This window comes from Coturnix japonica, chromosome 1 (assembly GCF_001577835.2).
Source record: "Coturnix japonica isolate 7356 chromosome 1, Coturnix japonica 2.1, whole genome shotgun sequence".
Taxonomy (NCBI): domain Eukaryota; kingdom Metazoa; phylum Chordata; class Aves; order Galliformes; family Phasianidae; genus Coturnix; species Coturnix japonica.
The window spans coordinates 49968715-49994220 of NC_029516.1; the positions used below are offsets into that span (position 1 = coordinate 49968715).

The 25506-nt window shown below is 42.5% G+C and overlaps 1 protein-coding gene across 7 annotated transcripts; it reads left to right on the top strand.

Annotated features, from left to right (window-relative positions):
• Positions 1-10326: 10326 nt before the first annotated feature.
• NFYB (nuclear transcription factor Y subunit beta) lies at positions 10327-25436 on the top strand. Of its 7 annotated transcripts, none has more exons than XM_015864393.1 (7): positions 10327-10746; positions 18438-18531; positions 18976-19106; positions 21015-21212; positions 23132-23213; positions 24704-24783; positions 24994-25436. In XM_015864393.1, the coding sequence occupies exons 1-7, from the start codon at positions 10342-10344 to the stop codon at positions 25024-25026; spliced, it is 1023 nt and encodes a 340-aa protein (XP_015719879.1). In that variant the 5' UTR covers positions 10327-10341; the 3' UTR covers positions 25027-25436. The 7 variants fall into 7 exon arrangements, with proteins under 7 accessions (XP_015719879.1, XP_015719906.1, XP_015719916.1 ...); XM_015864420.2 differs by lacking the exon at positions 10327-10746 and adding an exon at positions 10752-10774; XM_015864430.2 differs by lacking the exon at positions 10327-10746 and adding an exon at positions 11314-11430.
• The last annotated feature ends 70 nt before the right edge of the window (positions 25437-25506 follow it).

The window sequence follows — 25506 nt, forward strand, 5'->3', positions numbered from 1 at the left end:
AGAGCAGCACGCAGGTATCCGCCGTTGCTGTCAGCTCTAACTGGAACTTTTTTCATGCTTCATGTGGAAAGCATGTGACTTGTCACACCAAACATAGCCATTTGCCTCCTTAGTTTTCTTAGAGCAGATACCAACACTTTCTGAAAGGTTCCAAAAAAACCCATCTCAATAAAACAGCATTGTTGGTGGATGAAGCTTCTTTGGTTAGGCAGGTCACTGTGCTGCATGCTGAGTGTGAAGGCTGCTGTGCTCCAAAAGGAAAAATGTTGAATTCCAAAGCACAGTGATTGCTCTGAGCCCATTATGTATAATCACAGCATAGTTTGGGTTGGAATGATCCTTTAAAGATCACCTAGTCCAACTCCCCTGCAAGTACATCTAGAGCACAAGACTTACAAAGGGCAGCTGAAGAAACATGCATTGACCAGTATGGAGAAGAGGAGGCTCAGGGGAGACTCATCCCTCTCTACAGTGGCCTGAAAGAAGGCCACTGTAGTCACTACATGACTCGGGGGTTGGCCTCTTCTCCCAGGTAACAGAGATAGGATGAGAGGAAATGGCTTCAAGCTGCACTGTGAGAAGTTCAGATTGTAGAGCTGGAAAAAATTCCTCTCCAAAAGAGTGATCAGGTGCTGGCACAGGCTGTCCAGGGAGACTGTGGAGTCACCATCCCTGGAGGTGTTCAAGAAATGCATGGATGTGGTATTTAGGGACGTGGTTAGTAGACAGTAATGGTGGCAGATGGATGGTTGGACTAGACAATCTTAGAGGTCTTTTCCAACTCTAATAATTATACAGTTCTATGTTCTACAGCTAGATCAGATTGCCCAGAGTCCCTCCAGCCTGACCTTGGACATCTCAGGGACAGGGCAACCACCACATCTCTGGGCGGTTCCTAACAAAACTCTGAAGTTGCTTTGTGGTCCGAGTTCACTCATGCTCAGTGTCCTCCAGTGTAATATGCAAAGACTGTGTCTCTTTAAGATCACAGGTGACCTCAGTAATGTTTCTCATAGGTGATGACAAAACACTTAGGCTCTCTACTGCACCACAATAGTGACAGCAAAGGGATAATAGAAAGGGAAAACAGAACAGGATAATAACTTCTGAATTTTAAAGCTTATGATGCACTGCCTACCAGTCCTCAGGGTCTGGTGGTTTGTTTGTTTTTTCACAGAAGAATTCAGCTGCTCCCATTTATGCTGCTATATTACTCATTCACTCCATAGTGATATCTCCCCATGTAAGCTGGAGTTTCTACTAAAAAAAATTACGACTAAGTTTGTATGTGGAATAAAATCTCTGAACTCACTGTGGGTATGATCACTGAAATTTTAGAATTGATATCTTCAACATAGATATATGTGATATAAGAAAATTGCGATGACAATTAGGATAATAACTGTTATGCACATCCAGGGGTTATTATAGTTTCTGAATTAAAGTTATTAAAATCACTTGATGAATAAGTTTAAGGCAGGAACTCTGTTCTGTCAAAAGACATCTCAATATTCTCATAAAATGAAGACAAGCAGTCAACATGAGAAAAAGAAACAGGTTTTAAAAATACCTTGGTGTGTTATTACCGTCCTTGAAATCATTCACTGTGTTTCATTTTGTTTATTGCTTTGCAATTACGTTCTCATAACATCTCCTTTCATTAGGAAAAGGAAAAAAAAAAAAAAGAAAAAAAAAAGATCTCACACTGTTGTGGTGAAGGTTTATTGAGGAAGTAGAAAAAATGAAGTCCAACATTGGAAGTGTTTGTTCCATAATGCTGAAAAACAGTGCAACCAAAATCTTTATTTTCCAACATCACTTTTTAATTTTATGTGTGGCAATCCAAATGTTATGTCATTGTAGAACAGAATCTTGATGCTGCACCTGAAAGCTAGCATTCATTTTCACCATCTTCATCCCACTCCTCCAAATGCTGCTTCTTCCTACACAGCTTTACTTACACACCTCTCCACTTACCCTCATCATTAGAAAGCCTCACTAATACTGCCTTCAGGCCATTCAAAGTGCAGCCTGAGTACTTACTTATATTCCTCAACTGTTATTTTAATCATGCCACTCCTTACCTCGGCCTCTTTAAGATAACTCCTTTCAACATCTTCCATAGGCTTCATAATTTCTCATGAGTCACAGGTTGTGATCAACTTCACGATCCTGTAAACTCTTTCCATTTGTGCTGACTTGTTATTCTGCTAGATCATCCTCTCTCTCCAGTTATATCCACTTCTTTACCTTGTTTATGTGATCTCCCACAAGGGCATTTTATTCTTACAGCATTCCCCACATAAGATCTGCTTCTAGGCAAATCCAAGAAGCATTTTTTAGTTCAATTTCTCATAGAAATCAAACTTCTTGGGGCTAATGAAAAGCCAGGTACATCCATTTATCTTAGAATTTATCCTTAGCTGTCTGAGCCACATACATACACAAGGTCTGGTGCTGGGCCACTGAAAAGAAATCAGAATGTGATGACAAGAATGCTAACGAGAAGGAAGAGGATAAAAGAAAAATAATGCAGTATTAATAGTACAATGTCCTGCTACCTTGTTTGTATATTACACACTTTTCCCTTGTTCTTTGACTTCCTCTCTCTGTTTAGACTCCTTGGGAGAGAGACTTTATCTTCCTCTCTGTTTAGAAAATGCTTGGCATTTCAATATCTACTGCTGTCCTCCTCATAAATAATCTTCATGTTGTCCTTTTCCAGTAGAAAGGACACACACTGGAAAACAGTATTCAGGATCATAAAAGCTTGAGGAAGCCCTGGTTCCTGTAACACCTACTTGATACAGACACTAATTAAATCCCTGTTGGAGTCATAGATAGATCTGACCAATTAAGTCCTTGAAAGCCTGTTTCAGTTTGATTCCAAAGCACTGACTGAAATATGCTTTCAGATTGTCTTTTAGTATGTTAGTTCTGTCTACATGAAAATTTAGTACAGATTCTCAAAAACTGTAGTGCTAAGAAGCAGGACAGCAACAACTGCCCCATTAGAAACACCCGTAGAAAAAACAAAAGGCTTTAAAGTCTGTCACATAGCATCCTGTGTTGAATACCGGATTACTATAGAGCACAGATGGCATAAAATACCACTGCTGATGTTAAGAGATCAGCTAGCTGTTCAATTAATTCATAGGTCTAGGAAGTCTACAAAATACCTGAATTAATAATAAAAATAGCAATCACAGTAAGATACTAAATGACAATGTTCTTCATAAAAAATGAAATGTTAAGTGTTTCATTTCATCTTGAAGTCTTGGAAATGTACGGCAAATGTATTTGGTGCATGACTGTTGCTGAAGAGCCCTGAAACAGAGCTACAATAAATTAAATGGTACATCAGTGGGGATGTACATGAGCTAAGTGACTCCCAATTCCTTACCACACAAGTGATCACTAAAATAATATTATAATTTCTGTCCTCAGCAATATTTCTGTATGGTCCTTTTATTTGTAAACTAGGAGGAAGGCTTCTGTCAGTAAATGAAGAGCCCACAGTGCCACCTTCTTATAAGTGACTGAATTATTGGTGCTGAATGCAAAAATCACCTAGATATTTACATCATTATAGCTGGCACAGTCCTTGCATTTTCTGAATAATAATGTCATTGAAATAACTGACATTTCTGCAAACTTAGATACTTCTTACATCAGTTACCTAAGAATTTGGCCTCCCTTATAAGCTCTTGATCTAAACTCAGACTGCAGCCAACCGAGAAAGACATCTCCAGATGGTAGCTCATCCCTCCAAAGACAAGCACTTCTGAAGAGTGGGCCTATCTATCCATAGCCCTTTGTTTGGACAAATTCAAGTGAGAATTTCAGTTTTCATGCTTAAGTTGACAGAAGAAATCTATGTTTCTGCCTACACTATAAATGTGACAGTGTCAGTATCTTAGTGATGGTTAAAGGGCACAGTTAAGATTCAACTGTTGCAACAGATTCTGGCTTAGAGAGCAATTTTGTTTCAGTGATCTGATACAGTGGTAAACTTTCAACTCTGCAGTTTGAAATCCCCTACAGTGACCTCTACAGGTGAATCATAGAACCACCGAATCACCTCCAAGATCATCTAGTCTAACAGTCCACCTATCACCAATGTTTCCCTACTAAGCCACATACCTTAGTACCACATCTATACGTTTCTCAAACATGTCCAGGGACAATGATTCTACCGCCCTCCTGTGGAGCCTGTTCCAGTATGTGACCACTCCTTTGGAGAATAAATTTTTCCTGATATCCAAACTGAACCTCCCCTGGCTCAACTTGCAGCCATTCCCTCTGGCCCAGCCGCTAATTATATGGGAAAAGAGGCCAACCACCACCTCACCACAACTTCCTTTCAGACAGTTGAAGAAGGCAATAAGGTCTCACCTAAGCCTACATTCTTCCAGACTAAATAATCCCAGTTCCCTCAGCCGCTCTTCATAAGATTTGCGCTCACCAGATTCTTTGCTCTTCTCTGGACATGCTCCAGGGCCTCAACATCTTTCTTTCAGTGATCAGCCCAAAACTGAACACAGCACTAAAGATTCAGCCTCACCAGAGCAGAGTATAGAGGGACAACCACCTGGTGACACTATTTCTTACACAAGCTAGGATGCTGTTGGCCTTTTTGGCCACCTGGACACACTGCTGACTCGTTTTCAGCTGAGTGTCAATCAATAGCCCCAGTTTCACTTCCTCCATAATGTCTTCCACCCACTCTGACAAAAGCATGTAGTATTGCCTGGGGTAATTGTGCCCAAAACGCGGGACCTGGCACTTGGTCTTGTTGAACTTCATGTCACTGCCCTCAGCCCAGTGATCCAGCCTGTCCAGATTACTCTATAGGGCCTTTCTACCCCCAGGCAGATCAACACTTCATCTCACCTTGATGTTATCTGGAAACTTACTGAGGCTGTACTCAACGCCCTCATCCAGGTCATCAATAAAGATATTCGACAGGACAGGCCCCAGTACCAACCTCTGGGGAACATTAACCATGACCATTCGCCAACTGAATTTAACTCTATTCACCACCACTCTCTGGGTCCAGCCCTTCAGACAGTTCTTTTCTTAGCAAAGACTGTTCAAGCCATAGGCTACCAGCTTCTCCTGTGGGACAGTGTCAAAGGCTTTGCTGAAATCTAGGTAGACTGCATTGACAGCTTTTCCCTCATCCACCAGGTGGTTCACTTGATCATTGGAGATCCACTTGGTTAAGCAGAACCTACCTCTCTTGAACTCACGGAAACTGAAACTACAAATAGAGACAAGTGAGATAGCTCCCAGAAAACTCAAATGGTTCCAGGAACGTGCTATATTCCTCCAGTCATGAGAAGCAAAACTAAGCAATCAAATTTATTACCATTTTGAAATGCAAACACAAAGCTTGAAAACATACACTTCTGAAAAGAAATTCTGACGATACAGTGCAAAATTTTAGACCTACAGTCCTCCAGAGCCCCTACTCTGTGACTCCAGTGCCCCAGCACTGTCAGTCATGAGGCTTTCCTAACTGCAGCTTCGTAATCACAACTGACCTGGGCAACAGTCCACATTTCCTCACTTCCCATTTCCATCTGACATAGATACCTTCTGGCTCTCTCTGCAATACTCAAAGCAAAGCATTAATGGAACCCAGCTTCCCAGCCCATGGGAAATGTAGAGTTTCACTGCAGAGACATTAAGCAGCTGCTTGTCCTCTTCCACAGTAGAATTAAGATTTGTTTCGCCATACTTAGACCACTGGATAAATTCAATCCCACACACAGCTGATAACAGGAGAAAATAAAAAACACATAACCACAGTGCAGTGAAATGCAGATAACAAGTAAATCCATGTGAATAACGTTTGAAAACACATCATGTACTTAGCTATAAAAATGACCAGTTAAATTTTTAATAGAGACACTTTGGCTTTTCATTTTATATTTGGTAAATAAGTATTGTTTTTTTCCCCTGTTTTTCAAAAGGAGTCCAGAGCAATGAAAAGTTTCCCTATCCAGGAGGCAATAATTGCACAAATGCAAAGCAGGGCTCCTGTCAGATTTCATCTTAGTAACAGTGCCGTGTTGCTTTGTTGAAAACAAAGCAGTGTAGATACAGTTATAGTTTCATCTCTTACTGTTGCTGTGTTACTCATGGCCAAGTTAGAGACTTCTTTCAAGATATCAGCCTTCAAACAATTCTGTATGGACCATCTTCTTGCATGTGTACTTTGAAGTTCTTGGTTGCTTTTGTGGTATGTTTACATTTGATGTTTTAGTCATGTTTTAACATACAAATTACCTGATTACAAGTCAGTTCTGCTTCAGGAGCATTTCAAAGGGATTGCTGCTAGCCATATTAAGCACCACCTGGCAAAAATTAAAGTACACCTAAACTTCAAATGGTATCTTTGGATGTACTTGCTTCGTTAGTGAAAACAACAAGCTAATTTTTCTTGTATGTGAAGGAACAAGACATATGCATTCGTGCACTGCCTATTTGTCCTGTTTCCCTCAATAATTTTGGACATGTTGGCCAATTTTAATCAAACTTATATACTCTATTTCTGTACTTCTTTTGCAAGAAAGGCAGTTGAGTGAGAAGAAATGGCTCAAAAGTTTGTTCAGCTCCTATTACAGATTGCACATAGGATCTCAGCCTCAAGGATTTTCAAGAAATAGCTTCCCTTGCCTCTTGTAAGCTGTGATACCGTTATCTTAGTATCTGGTATCCTAGTACTAGTACTAAGTACCTTAGCATCTATGTACCGAAGCATGCTGGCATCTAAGCAATTCAGTTCATCTCAACCTAGAAAAGTAGTATTGTTACTGATGCAGCAGACAGGGAATTGAGACAAAATGCAGTTAACAAAACAGACTATCAAATGTATTTGCTTAGCTCTCAATTGAGATTTGATGGCCTGGATTTGCCCAAGATTATACAAGTAGTGTGCAGGGAACTGAATCCAAGCTCGCACCTTGCTCTTTGGACCATGGTTCCCAAATGAGCTGTGGCTATTTCAGAATCACGCTTTGCCCATCCCGCTTTTGGCTGGGTACCAGTTCACTCAGAATAAGCACATCCTTCAGTCCTCATAGTGGGGATAGCAAAGCTCTCTACTATCAGAGTGCCGCCTCTCAGTCGTGCTGTCACAACACAGACCCTGCTCACGACTCTTTCAGATCTGTGGGACCACTAACCATGAATGGCACCTGAGCAATGAGTTCCTTCCAAGTGTGGCAGGATTTTTACTGTTGAAAGGGCAATACAATCTAAAAGCAAGCCACACTGGAGTTGCTAAATAATTTTTTCCATATATGTGAGAGTTTTGGAAAAATGAAAGATGTCTTGATCTCTAATCCATTCCATCTAATCTCCCCCTTCCGAGACTCCTATGCTTTGTTAATTACCTGCAGATTATTTCTCCTGGATTTCCACATTCAGTCTTTTTTTCATGCAGCACTGGCAGGCTCAGTGGTATTTTCCAAGTATCTTCTTTTAATTAGGACTGTCTGATACAAATAAGAATACTCTCATCTACAAGAGCAGGTAACAAGCATTAGAAAGGCCACCATTAAGAAAGAAATTCCCAAGGCCTGATGAAGTTCATAGTGCTATGTCTATAAAAACTGTGTTTTCTTGTTCCAAACACACACTTCTGTAAATGACAGAGCCCAGAGCAGAAGTAAGGCACATTCTGGAGCAGACTGGTGTATTCTGGATGGGAGAACGTTCTGTAGTAACACCTGTATCACACTTAGACAGCTTTCTTAGCTAACACCTACTAAGCAGAGCAGAAATTTCAAACAGCAATGACAACCTCACACAGTACAGATCACAACCTCACTCAGCTCTCTCTTACTTCTTACTGCAGTTAACTCCACCTTCTCCTGAACATTCTTCTCTTTCTTTGAAGACAGAATTTGAGCTGATCTAAAAGGAGAAACAGATTGGCCACAGAATATAAGGAATGAACTGCAGACAAGAGGAACTATATTCAGTTCTGGAAAATATAAAGTCTAAATGAGATGGTAAGGAATTTGAGACTGTAACTGATAAGCAGCTAGATAACAAAGCAGCAAGAATTATACCAGGTGATATCTTTCAATATCTAAAGGGGGACTGTAAGAAAGAGGGGGATGGACAGACTCTTTAGCAGGATCTGTTGTAACAGGACAAGAGGAAATAATTTCCAACTAAAGAGGGGAGATCTAGGCTGGATAAAAAGAAAAAGGTCTTTATAATAACAGTGGTGAGACGCTGGCATAGGTTGCTCAGAGACGTGGTGGATGCTCCATCCCTGGAGACACTCAAGGTCAGGATGGAGGGGCTCTAAGCACCCTGATCTAACTGCAGGTGTTCCTGTTCATTGCAAGTTGGACTAGATGGCCTTAAAAGTCCCTTCCAACTCAAAAGATTCCGTGATTGGCATGCTGAAATGCAAATTTTTAGGATATATAGCATGAATAAAACACGGGGTCTTGTGAATATATGGATCTTGAGAATGTGCTTAGCATATGAGTAAGATATTTAGCCAGTTAAGAACACACAACAAAGGTGTGATAGAAGCTGTCACCAGTGGAAAAACAAATGGTAAAAGGTATGTAGAGAGTAACTTTGTTTTGGATCCTCTGTCTTTGGCTGGATGACATATTTAACTACTGGGTTTTCATCTGTCAACAGTAAGAGAACTTGTTCCCACTATCTTGCCCTACAAGAAAAAAAAAAGAAAAGCTCTGAATAAAATCATTGGAGAAGTAGATTTCTCACCGATTCAATAGTTATAAATGCCAGCAAAACTATCACAGGCAAAAAAAAAAATAAATAAAATAAAAAAAAAAATAGCCAGTATTTTTTGCTTTGAGTTTGAAAAACATACAGTGATAAGACTGGAGGGCCACGTTTTCAATCAAAATGTCAGCAGAGCTGTTCAAAGCCACAGGCACCACCTGCTCTATGCCCTGAAGAACCTGCATTAATGTCAGGGTTTTTCTTCCCTCTCACTTGTGAAATTCCAGGTTGAGATGAGAGAATCCATAGAAAGATCTTAAAACTGCAGAGCAAGATGAACGCTGCATTGCTGTGGTGTTATACTTAGTGTACACAAGCTATAACACGGACAGAGGGGAAATGTATCCCCTAAGGCCCTGCAGTTAGTGAATGTTCTTTTATTATTTTACATCTTCCAGGCATTAACAAAAAAAAAAAAAAAAAAAAAAAAAAAAAAAAAGTAATTACTGCTCACAGTACCCAGGAGGCAGAATGAAGCTGTGTAGAGCATTTGCAATAAAAACCCGAGGCCATGCAAAATTTGTCTCATTTGATGTTCCCATTTAAGTTTGAAACTCAGTCCACACCCGTGGACATTCTGAGTGTATCTTCCTGATATATTGAAATAGAAGAAACCAACATTCTTATGTGAAAACAAGTGGAAATCTGTAAGGTTTATGAGTTTGTTTAAATCCTTTGTTTTAACCCAAACACCAGAAGAAAACTTGCAGAGGAACATGTTTATGTATTAACAGGAAGAAGAATGCTAACACAGCCCACTGTGAAACATGAATTTCATGTGTTTGGGTAAAATAATACTTCAGACTCCAGAGTTATTCCTGTTACTTCCATTGTAGAGGCTGCACACAGATGCTGTTGGCAGCAGGTGTGTGGAATGTCTCCGGCTGCTTTTGCTTGAGGGAAAATCACTCTCTGGTTCCAGCAAATGGCAGGTTGGTGGATTATGAAGTGTTTCATATAACCTCTTCATTTATAAATCTCAGAGGAGAAGTCAGCCCATCATCTTCACCTAGCAGCCTGTATTTTTAAGAACTAACACAAAACCTGAAGGTGAGAGGAAACCAGGCTCGCTAGGCTGTGTCACCAGGGGAAATGATTCTTCCAGGTCTGCAGTGAGATTTTACTTCTGCTGAGGGAAGGGGCAAGGCTGAGCCACAGAACCCCAGGTTTTGTTCCACCACTTGGCTGGGACTGAGAGTGGGCCTTCCGCCTCCTTCACTGACCTCATCTTTCTCAGCCTTTCAGTGGTGTGCAGCAACAGAACGAGGGGCAACCAGTACAAACTGCAACATGGGAAGCCTCACACAAATGTGAGGAAGAATTCCTTTACTGTGTGAGTGACAGAGCACTGAAATAAGATGCCCTGAGAGGTGATGGAGTTTCTTTCTGCGGAGATACTCCAAACACACCTGGATGCTTCCATGTGGAAGCCATTGCAGGGAATGTGCTCTAGCTGGGGGCTGACCCAGGTGATCTCTAGAGGTCCCTCCCTATAATTCTGTGATTCTTTGTCAGTCTGTGCGTGATGAGGAAGGCAGCAAAGTCATTGAGGGACACATGATTTATTTTCCTCTCAACCGCCGAGCCAAGGGCAGGTGTAGGACAGCCAAGGCAGCCTGCAAGGAGCTTCCAACAACAACAACCAACCAAACAGCAGCAACGGCAGCCCTGCACCGCAGGGCTCAGACCCCTTTTCCAGGGTCAACCCCCCCCCCACCCCGCGCCCGGTGCATCCGTCCCCATAAAGGAGGCGGGCAAGGCCGGGAAGGCCGAGCCGGCAGCGTGGAGGGAGGGAGCGCGCTGAGGGGAAGAGCCGGCGCGCGTGGCGGGGAGGCGGCACGGAGGGAGGGCAGGCCGGCTGCGGGAAGCGGGGCTCCGCGCTGGGACTGGTTCCTTCGCAGCCATTTTCTGTCCAACCAAACAGCCGATTTGCGGAGGGAGCCAACCAGGGCCGCACTGGAGGTTTGTGCCTGGCTCCGGCCAATGATTGGTAACCGGTTCCACTGCAGGCTCGAATGAAATGTCCGTCTTCCTCCTCGGGCCCCGGCGCCGCCGCCGCGCCGCCGCCGCGGGGACCAGGAAGTGGGGGGCGAGCAGCCCCCAGGCACCGCCGCCATCGGCTGCTCGCCCGCCTCTTTGTGCGGCCGGAGGGAGCGGGGCCGCGCGGCCGGGGGAGCGTGAACGGGCGGCGGGGAGGAGGAGAGGGAGAGAAAGAGAGCGGGCGGGGAGAGAGGCCAGGCGGCAGCGGGGGGTCTCGGTGCGGCGACTGCCCCCGTCTCGGCGGGGAAGTGCCCCCCCCGGTTCCGGCTCCATTTTGCGGCCTAGGCGGGGGGAGGCGGAGGCGGGAGCGCGGTTGCCCCGCGGCCGTGTCCGCCGCGGACCGGGCCGCGAGCGGCCGTGCTCCCCCCGTGCGGCCTCGGGGCCCCCTTCTCGGTGTGGGGAGGCTTCGCGGCCGGCACGGCGGGGGCCCCGCTTTGTTGTGGCCCGGCAGCGGTGCCCCCCTCCCCGCGGTGCGGCGGGAGGCCCCGACACCACGCCCATGGCCGCCGCGCCGGGCCCGGCGTGGAGCCGAGCGGCCGCACCGCCGCCGTTGCGGTCCGCGAAGGAGAGTTGCGCGGAGAGTGGCTTTGGTGGAGCCGAGATGGGGTGAGCGTGGCTGCGGGAGCCGCTGGCAGCGTTGCGGAGCCCCGGCCGGAGGGACGGTGCTCTCCCGCCCCGCTGCAGCGGCCGCGCTGCCCGGCGAGGTGGCTGACAGTAAAGTTGCTGAACGCCTGGGAGCACGTTGTCTCGTTCCATCTAAAAGAAGGAATGGAAGGTGACCACCGACCAGGCGTGAACTAGAGTGAGGAAGTGTGTAGGAAAGCACTTAGAAGCTGTGTGTGTAAATAGGGTTTCCCTCCCGTGCCCCACTGTGTGTGCTCTTGCATCACTGAAAGGCGCAACATCAGGAAGGGAGATCGATCAGCCCGCCGGGCTGCGGACCGAGCAGGGTCAGTGGGTTCACCAGTAGCACAGGGATAGGTGGAGGAGATAGAAACCTGTCTTTTCTAGGTGTCTACCTGTACAGATGTCGTAGGTGCTGTGAGTGAGCAGGTCACCCTGTTTGCAGGTGTACCTCTGTGCCAGCTGCTGCCCTGTCCAGAAACTGCAGTTGGTGATCCTGGAAGGAGGAGTATTGTGTGAGTTATTCATAGGCAATCAGAGCAGAAAGGAAAACTGTCACCTGTTCTAGCGATAGTTTAGCAGCTATTAAGATACACAGGCTGAAAAATTAAGTATTACAGATCCATGTGACTTTGTGATATGATAGAAGATCTCAGAAAACCAGTAGGCTTGTAGCTTTGCCAGTCTCTTTCAGGCTTAGCAAAAACGTTTTTGTTCTCATGTGGAAGTTACCTAGTGGGCTTAGGTTGGCTTTGGGAGGGCAGTGCCCCGAGTGCTTCTAAGGCAGGCAGGGAGGTGGAAGCCTGGATGTTAGCCCTCAAATGGCATCCTTTGTGTTTTGACCTGTGCCTGTCTCACTGATGAATTGTTTGATTTAAATTGAAGTTATCATCAATTAAAAAAATACATTTAAAAAATCTTGTTGCTTTGTTAAAAGAAACCCAGACAAAGCAGTGGCAAAAAGCAAAGTGTAAGGTGCTGCTTTGGGCATTACTCACAGCCTGGCTTTAATTGACTCGCAGAAGTGGAGAAGTGATGTTTATGCATGATCATTAGCACAGTGTTTTTAACAATAAGGTCGGAGGTTAGTTGTTTTTATTTATGTGGCCTGTGGCACAGCCCTTTAATGTTAGGGAAGAATCCAGTTGTAATTCCCTGGGAGTTCTGAGGCGGTTTAATCTGAATCAATATCTTTGAGGTTTCTGTTTGTTTCTCATGCTCTGTGTTGAGTAGGTGATTATATATGACCTTGGCTGTTGGCATTGTCAGCTGTGAAGCTGTATTTGAAAGAAGCCAAAAACATGGGTTATTACTTTTCAGGCTTTAATATTTAACAATTAAAGCAGTTCAAAGTTCAGTACGGATCCTCTTATTTGTAGTAGTGATTACGTGAAGGGAGACAGTATGTAGAACTCTTTATTTTTGGAGGGAAGCGGGAAATTTTCCAAGATACCGTGAAGATCCAAAGCACGAAATGCTGTAAAACTGTTTTGTAGTCATATCTTTTTTGTTTAGTCCAGATATTGGGGGGTGAGGGGGTGTAGAGCAAAGGAGGAAAAGGAAGCTTGCAAGGCTTTTTTCAGCTGATGCTTTAAACTTGGCTTTTCAGATGGGATTTTTTTGACACAGTTCTTCAGAGAAATGTGGAATTTGGAAAAAGATGTTTTAGTGCCACAATGCTGGGAAAACATGCAAGCGGTCACAATGTATGTGTGTGTGGAGCGACATTCATAAATTAGTTGATAGAAGGAAAGAAATTGCTATAGAGTCTGAGGATTCTGCCTGAAAATAGTGGCCTGTCCTGAACCAGCTTTGTATAAACTCCTCCTGGTTCTGCAGCTGGTGAGGAAGAAACCGTTCTCAAGGCTTAACTGCAACACTGCCACAATGAAGGAAAAATGTAACCAAGTCACCAATGAAAAAGACAGGGTTGACAACTTGCTGCTTTAATAAACAGATATGCTTAGTTTTTCACCAAAGATGCTAGGGAAGCACCAAAAACTCCATATGGAAAGACAGCACAGTGCTTTCAGTCAGTGTTGCAGCAGGAAGGAGCTGCTGGGACTGAGCCCTTTTAGCACTGTTGCCTCATTCAGCTTCTGCAAAAGCACCACCAACTTGTGCCCCAGGACATTAGGACTGGCGAGGTGGGCCACGGTGTGTCTGACATTAGTGCTGGTTATACTGATGGACATGGGAATGTGGAAGGGTGGGTGGGCACTGCTGGGCTTCCTAAGGGAGAGGTTTCCTCACAACAGTCCAGAAGAAGGAACCCAGTACAGCCTGGATGCTTATGAGTGTTACTGAAGCTGTCAGGTTCTTTCAGCATCAGCCTGCTGATCCTGATGCAGTTCTGCTGTTGGGGAAAATGTTGCGTGTGAGAGATCAGAAGAACTTGCGATTGGGAGAGGCAGGGTGGCATCTGTTTGTGTTCTAGACATGTGCCAAGGGGTTTTTGATTTACATTGCCGTGGATGTGCTGGAACGATGCCCTCTGCCTGTGGGTGCATTTACCAGGCAGCATTTCCTGCTGTGGGAGGCATTGCTTCCAGGTGAGAATTCAGTGGAGATACAGTTATTCAGAAATCACTGACAATAAAAGGGAATCAATACTGTATTTTCAATCAAAATTTTTCTCTGCGGGTGCAGAAAGCTCATATAAAACCTCATTGTCCCCCCTGGATGTCACGTGCTGCTTTTCAGGTTTACATCTCCTGTGGTAAGGGCTGGTGGCAAAATAAAGGTACGGTGGCTGATATAGTTAACTGCCTATACCTTTAATTACTTTATCTGTCCTGCTTCCATGGCAGCTATGTAGAAAGCACCTCATTCTTCAGTTCAATTCAGTTTCTGTTGTCCCTCATGTTCTGGGAGAAAGATGAGGTACGTAAATACTTAAAGCCAAAGAGGTACTTGGTTTCCCTTGAGAGAGCAGTTTTGCAAACTATTGCCAGGTAATTCTGAAGTCAAGCTCTTCCTAAGCTTTTGTTCCATTTTTCCCCTTTATGCTGATAGAAGAATCAGACCCATCCTCTGGGATGTAGCAACAGCTCAGGGCTGCATTGTTGTGGAGTTACCCTTTAGCAGAGCCACCGATATTGCTCTTTAGGAGAGCTTTTAAGATGAAGCAGGATGCAAGATTTACTTCAGGGCAGTGAGGATGTATCAGTTCTGTGTAGATGTATTCTAGGAACAGTGTGAGTTGTGGGCTGCTGACAGAAGCATATTTTTTTAAGCATCCTCCAGAAAACTTGCTACCAGATGGTAGGTGTAAACCTGTACATTCACTCACTTTCAGCTCATCGTTGAGTTTTCTTTGAGGTCTTTAATCTGAAGTGTTTCCCTTTCAAAATATTTCTGGTGTTACTTTCCCTGAGCTGTTACTTTGTATCTTCCTGTTGATGGTCTCCTTCATTAGAGGTACCAGGGACAGGCAGAATGCAGGGTTGACCTTGGTGATCTGAAGGCTCCTTCCTAACTAAATGATTCTGTGATTCTTGGCATTTATTAGAGCAAGTCCAGTGATAATGAAAGCTTTTCCTTTTTAAAAAGGCAGTTAATTAGGAACGTTGTACTTAAAGCAGTATTTATTCAGTATTAGACTATGTGGTTATGTACTGTGGGCTCTGGGATGAGCTGGCTGCTAAGTAAGCTGTGGTCCAAGCAACTTCTTGAGTTCTGACCATCTGAATATGTAATACCTGCACAAGTAATTGCATTAATTTTGAGGCAACTGAATTATCCCATCCTGAATTAGGGATTTGGCTGTGCAGAAGGGTGTTTCACTGCCCATAATCTGCTATGGCAAGGTTGTTTTAAAATCTTTTCTTACAGTAATAACCACAGAAATAAATTCAGTATGTATTAGGCTGTCAATGCCTGTTTGCTTTATCTGAGAGATCTGCTTGTTTCTTTTGCGCAAGCCTTTTCCCTTCACTTCTTCTGCTGATCTAATTGCTGGTTTTGATTTGCAGTGGTGATAGGCTTCCACTCAAAAAGGCCTTGCTAATTATCAGGTGATACATAAGTAGAAATGGAAATGTGGACACAGAAGAGAACAAAAGCAAAAGTGGTACCTGAAAAACGCATCAATCTAATGAGGTCAAAAGTGCAGTGGGCTTTGAGATGAGATTCAAACAAGAGTTGTCCTTTAAAGGCAAGCAGGGCTGAGGAAAGCAGTGGGAGTTTCCTAAGCAACATTACTGAGACTTGGCCACAAGGATAAGGGAGGGCAGCTTGCAGAATGGGTGGGCAGAGACAGGTGAGCTATCCCATCATAGTATCTTGAAAGACATGCTTCATATAAGGCTGTGGGGGAACCTCAAGACATTTCAACTAGAACTGGGGCTGAATAAACTTCATGCTAAGTATTTGTGGAGTCTGTAATTGAGTTAAATTTGAACAGGGACTGGAGCTGAAACTGAGCTCTGAGAAGGAGACTACCAGAAAATCCCGATTTAATTTTGGAAGCAGCTTTTGGGATTTAGCAGACTACAGAACACGACCACTTCGAATTACAGAAGGAAAAGAGTGGCGTGGCTGTTCTGAGGAAGGGCAATATCAGTTTTGGTGTTCTTGATGCTCGGGATTGTGGTACCTGTGCATGGTTGTTACAGGGAGCTGAGTAAGCAAGCTGGAAAATTGAGAAGTGAAGTCTTTATTAAAAGAGCCTGCAGCACACAGATAAAGCAGGCTGCTGAGACACCCGGCATGAGGAAGGTAAAGCTTAAGGTGCTGCCCTTCTATGGACAGAGCTGCTGTATGTGAAGTGAAACTGTTTTAAAAGCCCATCAGAAAGGACCAGAAGTACTTGACAGGCGGCAGTGGGCAGTGTTGTGCACCGGAGAGGAGGTGGAAGAGTTCTTCCTTTAAGCAGCTCCTGCGGCTGCATCCAGCTATGAAATGCTGCTGTGAATGCCTGCAGTGCTCAGGTTTCATGTGCGTCTGTGGCCGAGCATGGCACCGGATGTTGCTTCAACATTTGTAAGCAAAACCTCAGCCCTTGCAGCCACGGAGCTCAGATTTGAGAGAGGCTTGGTTTCTCATATTTTAAAAATAGCACAAGCCTGTTTCACCCTCACCCTCTTCCAGGCCAATGCAGGGAGCTGCTGGCTCTTTTTGGTAGTGACCACAGCACAGTCGAATGCTTTCCTCCCTCCCTTCCTCTGCTGCATTTCAGGGTATAGAACAGAGATGGCAGAGCGAGCAGGTAAAAAGCCAAGTGTTATCAGATTTTATCAGAATTCTGCACATGCCGGGAGCCTCTTCTTTCAACAGTTTTTTATTGCATTGCCTCTTACATAGGTGAAAACAAACAGAAAAGTGGTATTTGAGGTTTATGGGAACTAAATGCTCTGCAAAGTTTATTTCTAAGGCATCGCTGAGAAAAAAAAGTCAAGGCTGTTAAAGTTTTTAAAAGCTGGAGATTTGGAGTCAAACTTGTACTTGATGCCCATTTCCAAGTGCACCTGTTGTCAGCACTAGTTTTGTAGAATCATAGAGTGACTTAGGTTGGAAGGGACCTCAAAGCTCACCCATCCCAACCCTGTGCCGCGGGCAGGGCTGCCAGCCAGCAGCTCAGGCTGCCCAGGGCCCCATCCAGCCTGGCCTTGAGTGCCTTCAGGGATCAGCACCCACCGCTTCTCTGGGCAGCTGTGCCCATATGAGAAGAGCAAAGCATTTCATGGACTTTGATTGAAACGTGATTGGTACCTCCTGGGACAGAGCTTTCCAGGGAAGCAAGTGGGGCTCCTTTGGCATTCCTCTATCTCTCAGCATGCTGAACCTTGAACCAGTCAAAAGCTCAAGGTGAAGACTTTTTGTTGGCCATCATTGTAGGGGAGTAAAGAAGGGTGCTTAGAGGAGCAAAGTGAAACAAAAGCAGGGAAAGCAGAGGGAGAAAGTATGATTCATGAGACACCTGGGTGTGACTGGTGTCACAGGGAGGGCGAGGACATGGTGCTGGGCCTGAGGTCTGGCTTGGGAAAGGTTTATCAGCCTGAGGAAAAGCTGTTTGAGCAGAGTGTGATGGAAAGTGAAGGAGGTACTTTGTATAAGAAGTGTAGGTATAGTGTCCAGTGGACTGGGATTGAGTTTCAAGGTCTGTTCAGAGGCACAGATGCCTCATCGTGTTCTGGTCAACCTGTTGCAAGAGCCACATGAAGTTCCTGTCAGTACGTGTGGTGTGTGACCCAAATGGTTCTGTACATGACCTCTGCCTTTGGCTGAATTTCTGAGGAAGTTTCAGGAAGCAGTTTTAAATACTTTTAATGTCAGAAGCACTGACAATTTGCCCTGGGCTTTATATTTTGCAGACTTAACTGAGTTCAGACTCACAGCTGAAATGTAGTTGGGATTTGGAATTGAAGAATAACATCAGAAGCACCTTGTACTGCTGTATGAATAGTCCTAGGTGGCCTTAGTAATTCCTACTGGAAAAAACAATGAATGAAACCCCACTTTTTGTTATTTGCAAGATAAGGGGAATGACTGCTTTTAAGGGCTTCGTTTGTGATTGCCCTCTTGCAGTTTAGTCTGATTGCCCGGGATTTTGCCTTTTCAGCCATAAAGATGCTTGGCCCTGATACCTGATCTGGGGATGGGCTATAGGTTTTAATTAAAAGAACACACAAAAACACAACCTCCTCCCCCCCAAAATAAAAACAAAACTCTTATTAGGAAATGCTAACCTTTGTTTTAATGGAATACATGAAGCTACCTCTCTTTAGGTAAGTTATTTAACTTAGCTTTTTTGTATGAATGAGAAATGGCTGCAGGAGTTGCTCTTTACTATGTTGCATCTGAAGGACTGGTCAGAGTCAAGGCAATTAGTAAAGTGCAGCAACTGTGAGAGTTCTCAAATAGCAAAATATTCAGGCTGTAACAATTGGTTCTCATAGTTGTAGGTTTATTGAAGTGCTATTTTCCAGCAGTAGCTGCTGTTAGCATATAATAAATGTACCTGAAAGCATTGCTGCTTCTGATTTTAGATGGATGGTGATAGCTCCACGACGGACGCTTCTCAGTTAGGAATTGCTGGAGATTACATTGGTGGCAGTCACTATGTGATACAGCCTCATGATGGTAAGAAATGTAAATACTATTGGTTTTGTCTCTCTATAATTTAATTCCGGTTCTTGTGAAGTTCTCTTCTGTCATTTCCAAGCTAAGAGTTGATAATTGTTTGTATTCCTAGTGCCTTACTATATAAGTAACTTAATATATAAGTGTTGATACTGAGTCCCTGGGAGCAATGACAAAAACCTTGCCTTTCTAGGAAAGAGTTTTTGTTTTGACATAAGATTTCTGTGTATAATTATATGTGTGATATCAAGCACACATGGATGTACAGCAGTATAAAATCTGTCACCAGTGGGTTTGGGTTTCTTTATGTTTTCATTTTAGTTATTTCTACATTGTTAACACAGTGGGCTTTCAAAAGTCATTTATCTTTTGGTTTAAGATTTTAAACCTGACTTACTTATTGCTTACTGTCTATCAAATATCATTTCTGTTTAACTTCTTCAGACACAGAGGACAGCATGAATGATCATGAAGATACAAATGGTTCCAAAGAGAGTTTTAGAGAACAAGATATCTATCTTCCAATTGCAAATGTGGCAAGGATAATGAAAAACGCCATACCCCAAACAGGAAAGGTAATCTCATCTTCTAGAGAAAATCTAGGTTTGAGTTTTGTTCCTTCCTCTGAGTGGTCAGAAACTAACAGAGCAACATATTCTGGACAGGAAGCAGTTGAGATCAAATCCATTCTTGTTTTTACATTTCAGAAAGCCTTTAGTAATTTCCATAACGAAATGTAGGCCTTTCACAGGTTTTATTTTTCAAAGATCTATTGTCTGATGTCATAACGGCATCAGACTTGGTGACAATCCCATATCAATGAGAACTTTTTCCATGAAATTATGTCCTTAAAGAGGTAACTTTCTGCTTTGAGTTGTTTAAAATGTGAAATAAGCAAAACTTTTTGGATGCAGTTAGAATCCATTTCTCTTATTGAAGGAAAGAGAACACTTAGGTCATTTTAGCATTTGGATATGTAAAGATTTAGGCAATGGAAGACTAGGAGCCTGCTTTATACCATGTAACGAGCAAGGCCAGGTATTGGAAGACTTATTTTATTTCTTTCTTCTAAGAATAGACTCTTAAGTCATTTCTGAGCTGGCAATAAGATAACAGTTTGAATGTTCTACCTGTTTATGTTAAAACTGTGCAGGGCTCTTATTACTTGCTGTTTTAACTTCTAGCTAAAGCTGATTTTTTTTTATTTTTTTTTTTTTACATTCCTTCAAATAGAAGCAAGGCATAATTTTCTTGCATCTGCTCTTACTTTCACAGTGTTCAGGGCTTTCTGGAACTCTGGGTGTTACATTTATATCTTTACTGTGAAAATTTCTTCACTGGTCCATATTGTCATAAATTTTTAGCAATCAAGATGAGATTTTTTTTTTCCCCTCAAGAATTCAGCATATGGGATGCCAGGCTCTCATGAAAAATCAGGGAGGCCTTTGTGAAAAGCTGCAAGGGAAGCTGTTGGCTGATGAGTACTTCTGAAAATCTGGCTCTATTCCTCTGAAAATATCAGAGGAATTGAAGATCCTGCATAGTTACCGCTGTGTTATTTTAAGGGAAATACAAACATGTGAAGAATAAGAATCTGAAGTATTACAGTCCTTCAGTTGGCTCCTGTCAGCTTCCCTAATAGTCTTGAGCGGTGCTTGCTGTTATTTTAAGTGAGGTAAATTACTTTGTCCAGCTGAAAAACACAATCAGATATATTTATTTAATTCTTGCCAGAGGTATTTGTTTCTTCGGCTGAATTCTCATTTGGAACATTTATACAGGAATATAAAAGCACTAGAGGAGCTTACTGCTAGGCATGTACTACCCTGAGTCCAGTCAGGGTAAAAATACTTGTCATGGCCAGGTTGGTGAGATCACAGTGCAGTGCTTTGGAACAGCTGGGTCTATTGAAAAGAAGGTGTAAGTGGGCTGTGTCATTGTATGAACAGGTTTGAAGAAAAGGAGTGGGTAAGCAAATCCAGGCAGAATATTGATATGCATCTGCATATATGAAACTTCATACAGAGCACAATTATGAGTTAAGAAGTTGCTGACAGTTCTGCTGAAATAGTAAAACTTCATTTTAAATGGTTACAGCTGTGCTTACATAGAGTAGTGATGACATCCAGTGGCTATTTTACATACAGTTGTTGCCTAAACAGCAACATCACCAGATGGTGGGATGCTTCCTTTATTATCCACTACTATCTAAGCTTATTGTTTGTTGGTTTGTTTTTTTTTCATAGTTTCATAGTTTTGTGCGGGTTGGAAGGGACCTTAGAGATCATCGAGTCCAGCCCCTGGGATTCGAGCCTCTGTGTAGCAGAGCGGCACTTCTACCACTTGCGCCACAGGGGGGATTCGAACTCCGGGCCCCAGTGTTGCAAGGCGGCGTCTTTAACCACTGCGCCACTGGGGCACACATTTTAGTTTTAGTTTTCTCAGATTTTGATTAATCATTTTATGGTACTTTTCCCCTCTAGATTGCTAAGGATGCGAAAGAATGTGTGCAAGAATGTGTAAGTGAATTCATCAGCTTTATAACATCAGAAGCAAGTGAAAGGTGTCACCAAGAGAAAAGAAAGACCATCAATGGGGAGGATATTCTCTTTGCCATGTCTACCTTGGGATTTGATAGCTATGTCGAGCCTCTGAAGTTATACCTCCAAAAATTCAGAGAGGTTGGTCTATACTTCAATGTTTCCTTATTTATTTGACCTGATTGTGTTTATTCTGAGCCCTGTGTTATAAATTATGTAGTGGCTAACTTGCACAGTATCTCACAGTGATTGTCAGGGAATCATAGGGAATAAAGTAGCATTTTAAAATGTTCCATAAGCTCTCAAGAGAAAAGAGTAAGCAAGCATTTAGGTTAGATTTGCTGATTCAAAGTAGTTAAAGCTTCCAGTGAGTAACTTGTGTAATATATATGGGAGTAAATCACTAAATTCTTTAAAAGTGGCTATTAAGAATACTTAATTTGATCTTTGGGTTCAATCAATAAAACTGTACTGGATGGCATCCTCTTAGGATCTGACCTAATGCCCGCTGCTTGGGCTTCGTATCTGAGTAAGTTTTTTCTCATATTGGAATAATGATTCAAATGAAGGACTACTTATTACAGCGGTGTTCCAACTTGTTCTTTGTTGTTGTTTGTCTGTTTATTTGCTTTTGATATTTCACATCTGCTAGGTATGTGACCCACCTGTTTTGCTTTATCCTTTCTCTAGAAGAAAATGACTTCTTTTTCTCCCCTTTCAGCGATTTAATTGGGATTTTTTTCCCCCACTTCCTCCTATCTGGAGCCCAAAGAAAAATTTACTTGCTTCTTGACTCTGTATTCTGCTACCTCAAAGTAACAGATGTAACCAAACAAATCAAAGGCATTTTCATCCAATGGCCTCTCTTCCTTACAATCTTGAATGAAGAAATTGTTCAGGGTTAAAATAATCATGGAAAAGAGGCTTTACTGGCATGAGTGAAGCTAGGAGGACTGACTTGACACTACTTTAGGAAGAGGTGCTCTTCAGACATTCTCTGTTCTGTAAATCTCAGTTTTTCAATTAACAAGGCTAGGCTCACTAGCAGTATTTAATTTGCTGATAGCACTTGAAGCTTCCACTTCCTGGGAGATCATTTGATATGATGGACTGTGAGAGGGTGTTTAACTGAGTAATAGGAGGTGAAATCTAAACTTGAAACATTGCTGTCTGCTGTCTTTTTCCACTGCTGTATAGCAGTAACAGCACAGCACAGGCACGTGCTTTAATTAAAGCAAGTGATGCCGATCTGGTTGCAGTACTTCTGGAAGAGTCTGAAGTGGATCTATTCTGCTCTTCTGAAATGTCCATCTTTTGCAGATGTGTATGTCATGGTAGCAGAGCATTGAGGTTGTTTTTTAAATGATTTTGGATTATTTGGACAGTCCTGGCCATCAGTTTTAAGCTTTCATTCTGTCTTCTGTCGGGTACTCTATGAAGGTTTCTGTTTAGTAGCTTATGTGTTTGTTCTCCGTCAAACAGTTGCAGAGAATCCTTTTTTAGAAATGTTTTTAGTGTTTTGAGTATGTCCCTACAGGTTCTTATGTAATAGTATGGATCATCAAACTTCATGTTTAAAGAACTGCACACAGATGACTGGAGCCTTGGCTTTCTATACTCATATCCCTTCTGGCTGCAGTCCTTGCTGTAGGGGAAAGAAATCCAATATCTTGGTTTTAAATGTTAATCCTTAGTTGTATGATGGTGGCACCTGAATATGATTGGTGAGCAAAGGTTGCACACTCACTAGTTCTGAGGCTCTGTGATTCCACATAAACATGGTAGCTGCTGCTTCTGGATTGCTGCACATCTCTGACTTCATGCAGAAGTTGTAAACCTTTCCTAGAACTACACAGTATTGATTTTGCAGGGTTTTGGTTTCTGAGGAGTATAACTAGAATTAAAAATGTCCTTTACATGTTCTTGTACTATGCACATCTTAAATGCTAGTTTTGTAGGTTTTGGATTTCAAAGTATGGCTCAGCTTCCAAACCTTGTGTTCTTCAAGCAGTCTCATGCCAACAGTGCTCTAATATGGATACCCATTTTCTTCTCTCCAGGCAATGAAAGGAGAAAAGGGAATTGGGGGAACAGTTACAACTGGAGATGGTTTAAGTGAGGAGCTCACAGAAGAAGCATTTAGTAAGTAATATTCTTTAGTTGTTTTCACCATTATTATTATTATTATTATTATTATTTTTATTAGACGTGACAATTCTTAACCAAGGAAGAGATTCTGGGCTGGCCACTTGTGTTGTACCTGTGACCCACTGAGACTTCCATTGGAGAAGCCTGGAGTATCCCTGTGCTCTTCTGACTTTTCCCTGTCAGAATTTATATATAAATGAAGACAGTGGGAAATAATGGCACAGCAGTAATAACTCCTGTCCACTGTTGAAAACTTCTAAGCACGTACATTAATGCCAGTGTTTTTCTCTACACTTAAACATAGGTTGTAATGAAAGATGTAAGATTTTTTTGTTTGTTACGTGAGTTTTATTCTTTTAATTTACAGCTAAGAGGTTACTATTTGGATTTCCTATTCTTTATCAGCATTCTCTTATGGAATAGCTCTTTTTGTTCAGTAGTAGTAAGTCATGAACTAGGCCCAATTTATTTACCTGGATTGCAGCTGAGATGCTTGTGAGTGTGTGTGTGTGAACAGACAACAGAATTGTACAACTGAAAAAAGGATTCCTGTTCCATCTGTGGATCATCTGTCCAAACAAGTCTGATATTATATTATTATTATTATATCATTAAGTGGCAGAAGGCTGAAGATCTGTTCCTTGTCCATTTTTTGAATATCCCAGGCCTGGGAGGCTCAGAGTGCCCTATGAAATAAACATGAATTTGCTGTGATTTAAAGAGAGCAGCTTTGGAAGAGAATACTCAGTGTTGACAGGATGCCCAGGAGATGCTGCAGTAGCAGAAAGGTGGGGAGAGGGATTTCTTTGAAGTGAGTAATGGTGTCACATGCTGTGGGCATTTCTCTCTGTAGAGACGCAGCTATAGATCCCTTCAGGGCTGTGGTCTCACTGCAGCAGCAGCAGTAATAGCTGTGCTCCTGCAGCATAGCCCATACTTCTTCCTCCAGGATCTGCACCACATCTGGGTCATCAAGCTGTTCAACATGTGGTGAAGGGCACAGTGATTTTAAATCTGTCTAGATTTATGGAGATCTTTAAAGCCTCTCCTAACTTGCCAACTTAAGCATTTGAAAGTTAATACAATACATTGAAGGTAAGCAAAAACAAGCTTCAGCTTTTGTATTGAAGCTGTTAGGATTATACTGTTTTGATATTTTTGTGGGTTTTACCTCTTACTTGTACAGAGTGCTATGCTATGTAACAACTTAATTTACAACTTGGAAGCTTTGCTTCCAGCTAACAGTGGCAACGTGTAGTTACTCTGAGTGTCACAGAGTTTACTGTATGCATTACCTTAAAGGTTTGGCCTAGGGCGTCATCCCTGAGTTTCCTTTGTAAATGTCAGGAGTGCTTCTGCTTCAAATAGGTGTCTTACTTCTAGCTTATCCAATGCAAAATCAAGGTAGGAAATACATACTTCAGACAAGGCTCTGTGTATCCCATGGTTCTTGTCTAACTTTCTTTAAATGCTTTTTCTTTCAGCCAATCAGTTGCCAGCGGGCTTAATAACTACAGATGGCCAGCAGCAGAATGTCATGGTCTATACAACATCGTATCAGCAGGTACCGTATCCTATCATCTGTTCTCCCTTCTGCTGCAAAAATTCAAATGCTGACTCAGCTGCCCTGCTCTGAAAGGCAAAAACTGGTGATATTTTAGCACTTTGGTGGCTGTCGTGCAAGTCCAGTGCTCTGACAGCTCGAGGCTGCTGATGGTGATGCTGTTTCAAAAGGCGTGAAGTTGAATGTAAGCTTCCATTTTTCTTTCTCCAGATCTCCGGTGTTCAGCAAATTCAGTTCTCATGATTTGAAGAAAACTTTGGATCTGGGAATGTGAGATGCAGAAGCTGTGCAACTCTAACGAAAAGACAGTTTTAATGACTGGTGAAGAGATTTCTCTCTTTGTATATTAAATAGCTGTAATGTAGCTACCTGAAGCTTGACTAACTGAGGTATGAATTCTGACTCAAATCTTTTTCATGAATAATTTTAAAGAAACAAATTGGATTTTAAAGGTATTAAAGTATTTTTGTTTTGTACAAGAGTTTGTTGCTCTGTATAACTCCTGTATGCATTGTATATTGCAATTTATTACTGTCAGAGATTTGTAGACAGTTTCTTATTTTCATATTGAATCATGTTACTTTTGTAATTCAGGTAAACAGCTGGGTTAATTCATGTTTACCCTTTGAATAAAATTGTAAGGGTAAAGTTCATTTTGGAATGCAAGTTGCCTTTATTATAAAGATAGAGTTGGTCTTGGTTATGTAACTTGTCTTGCATGAC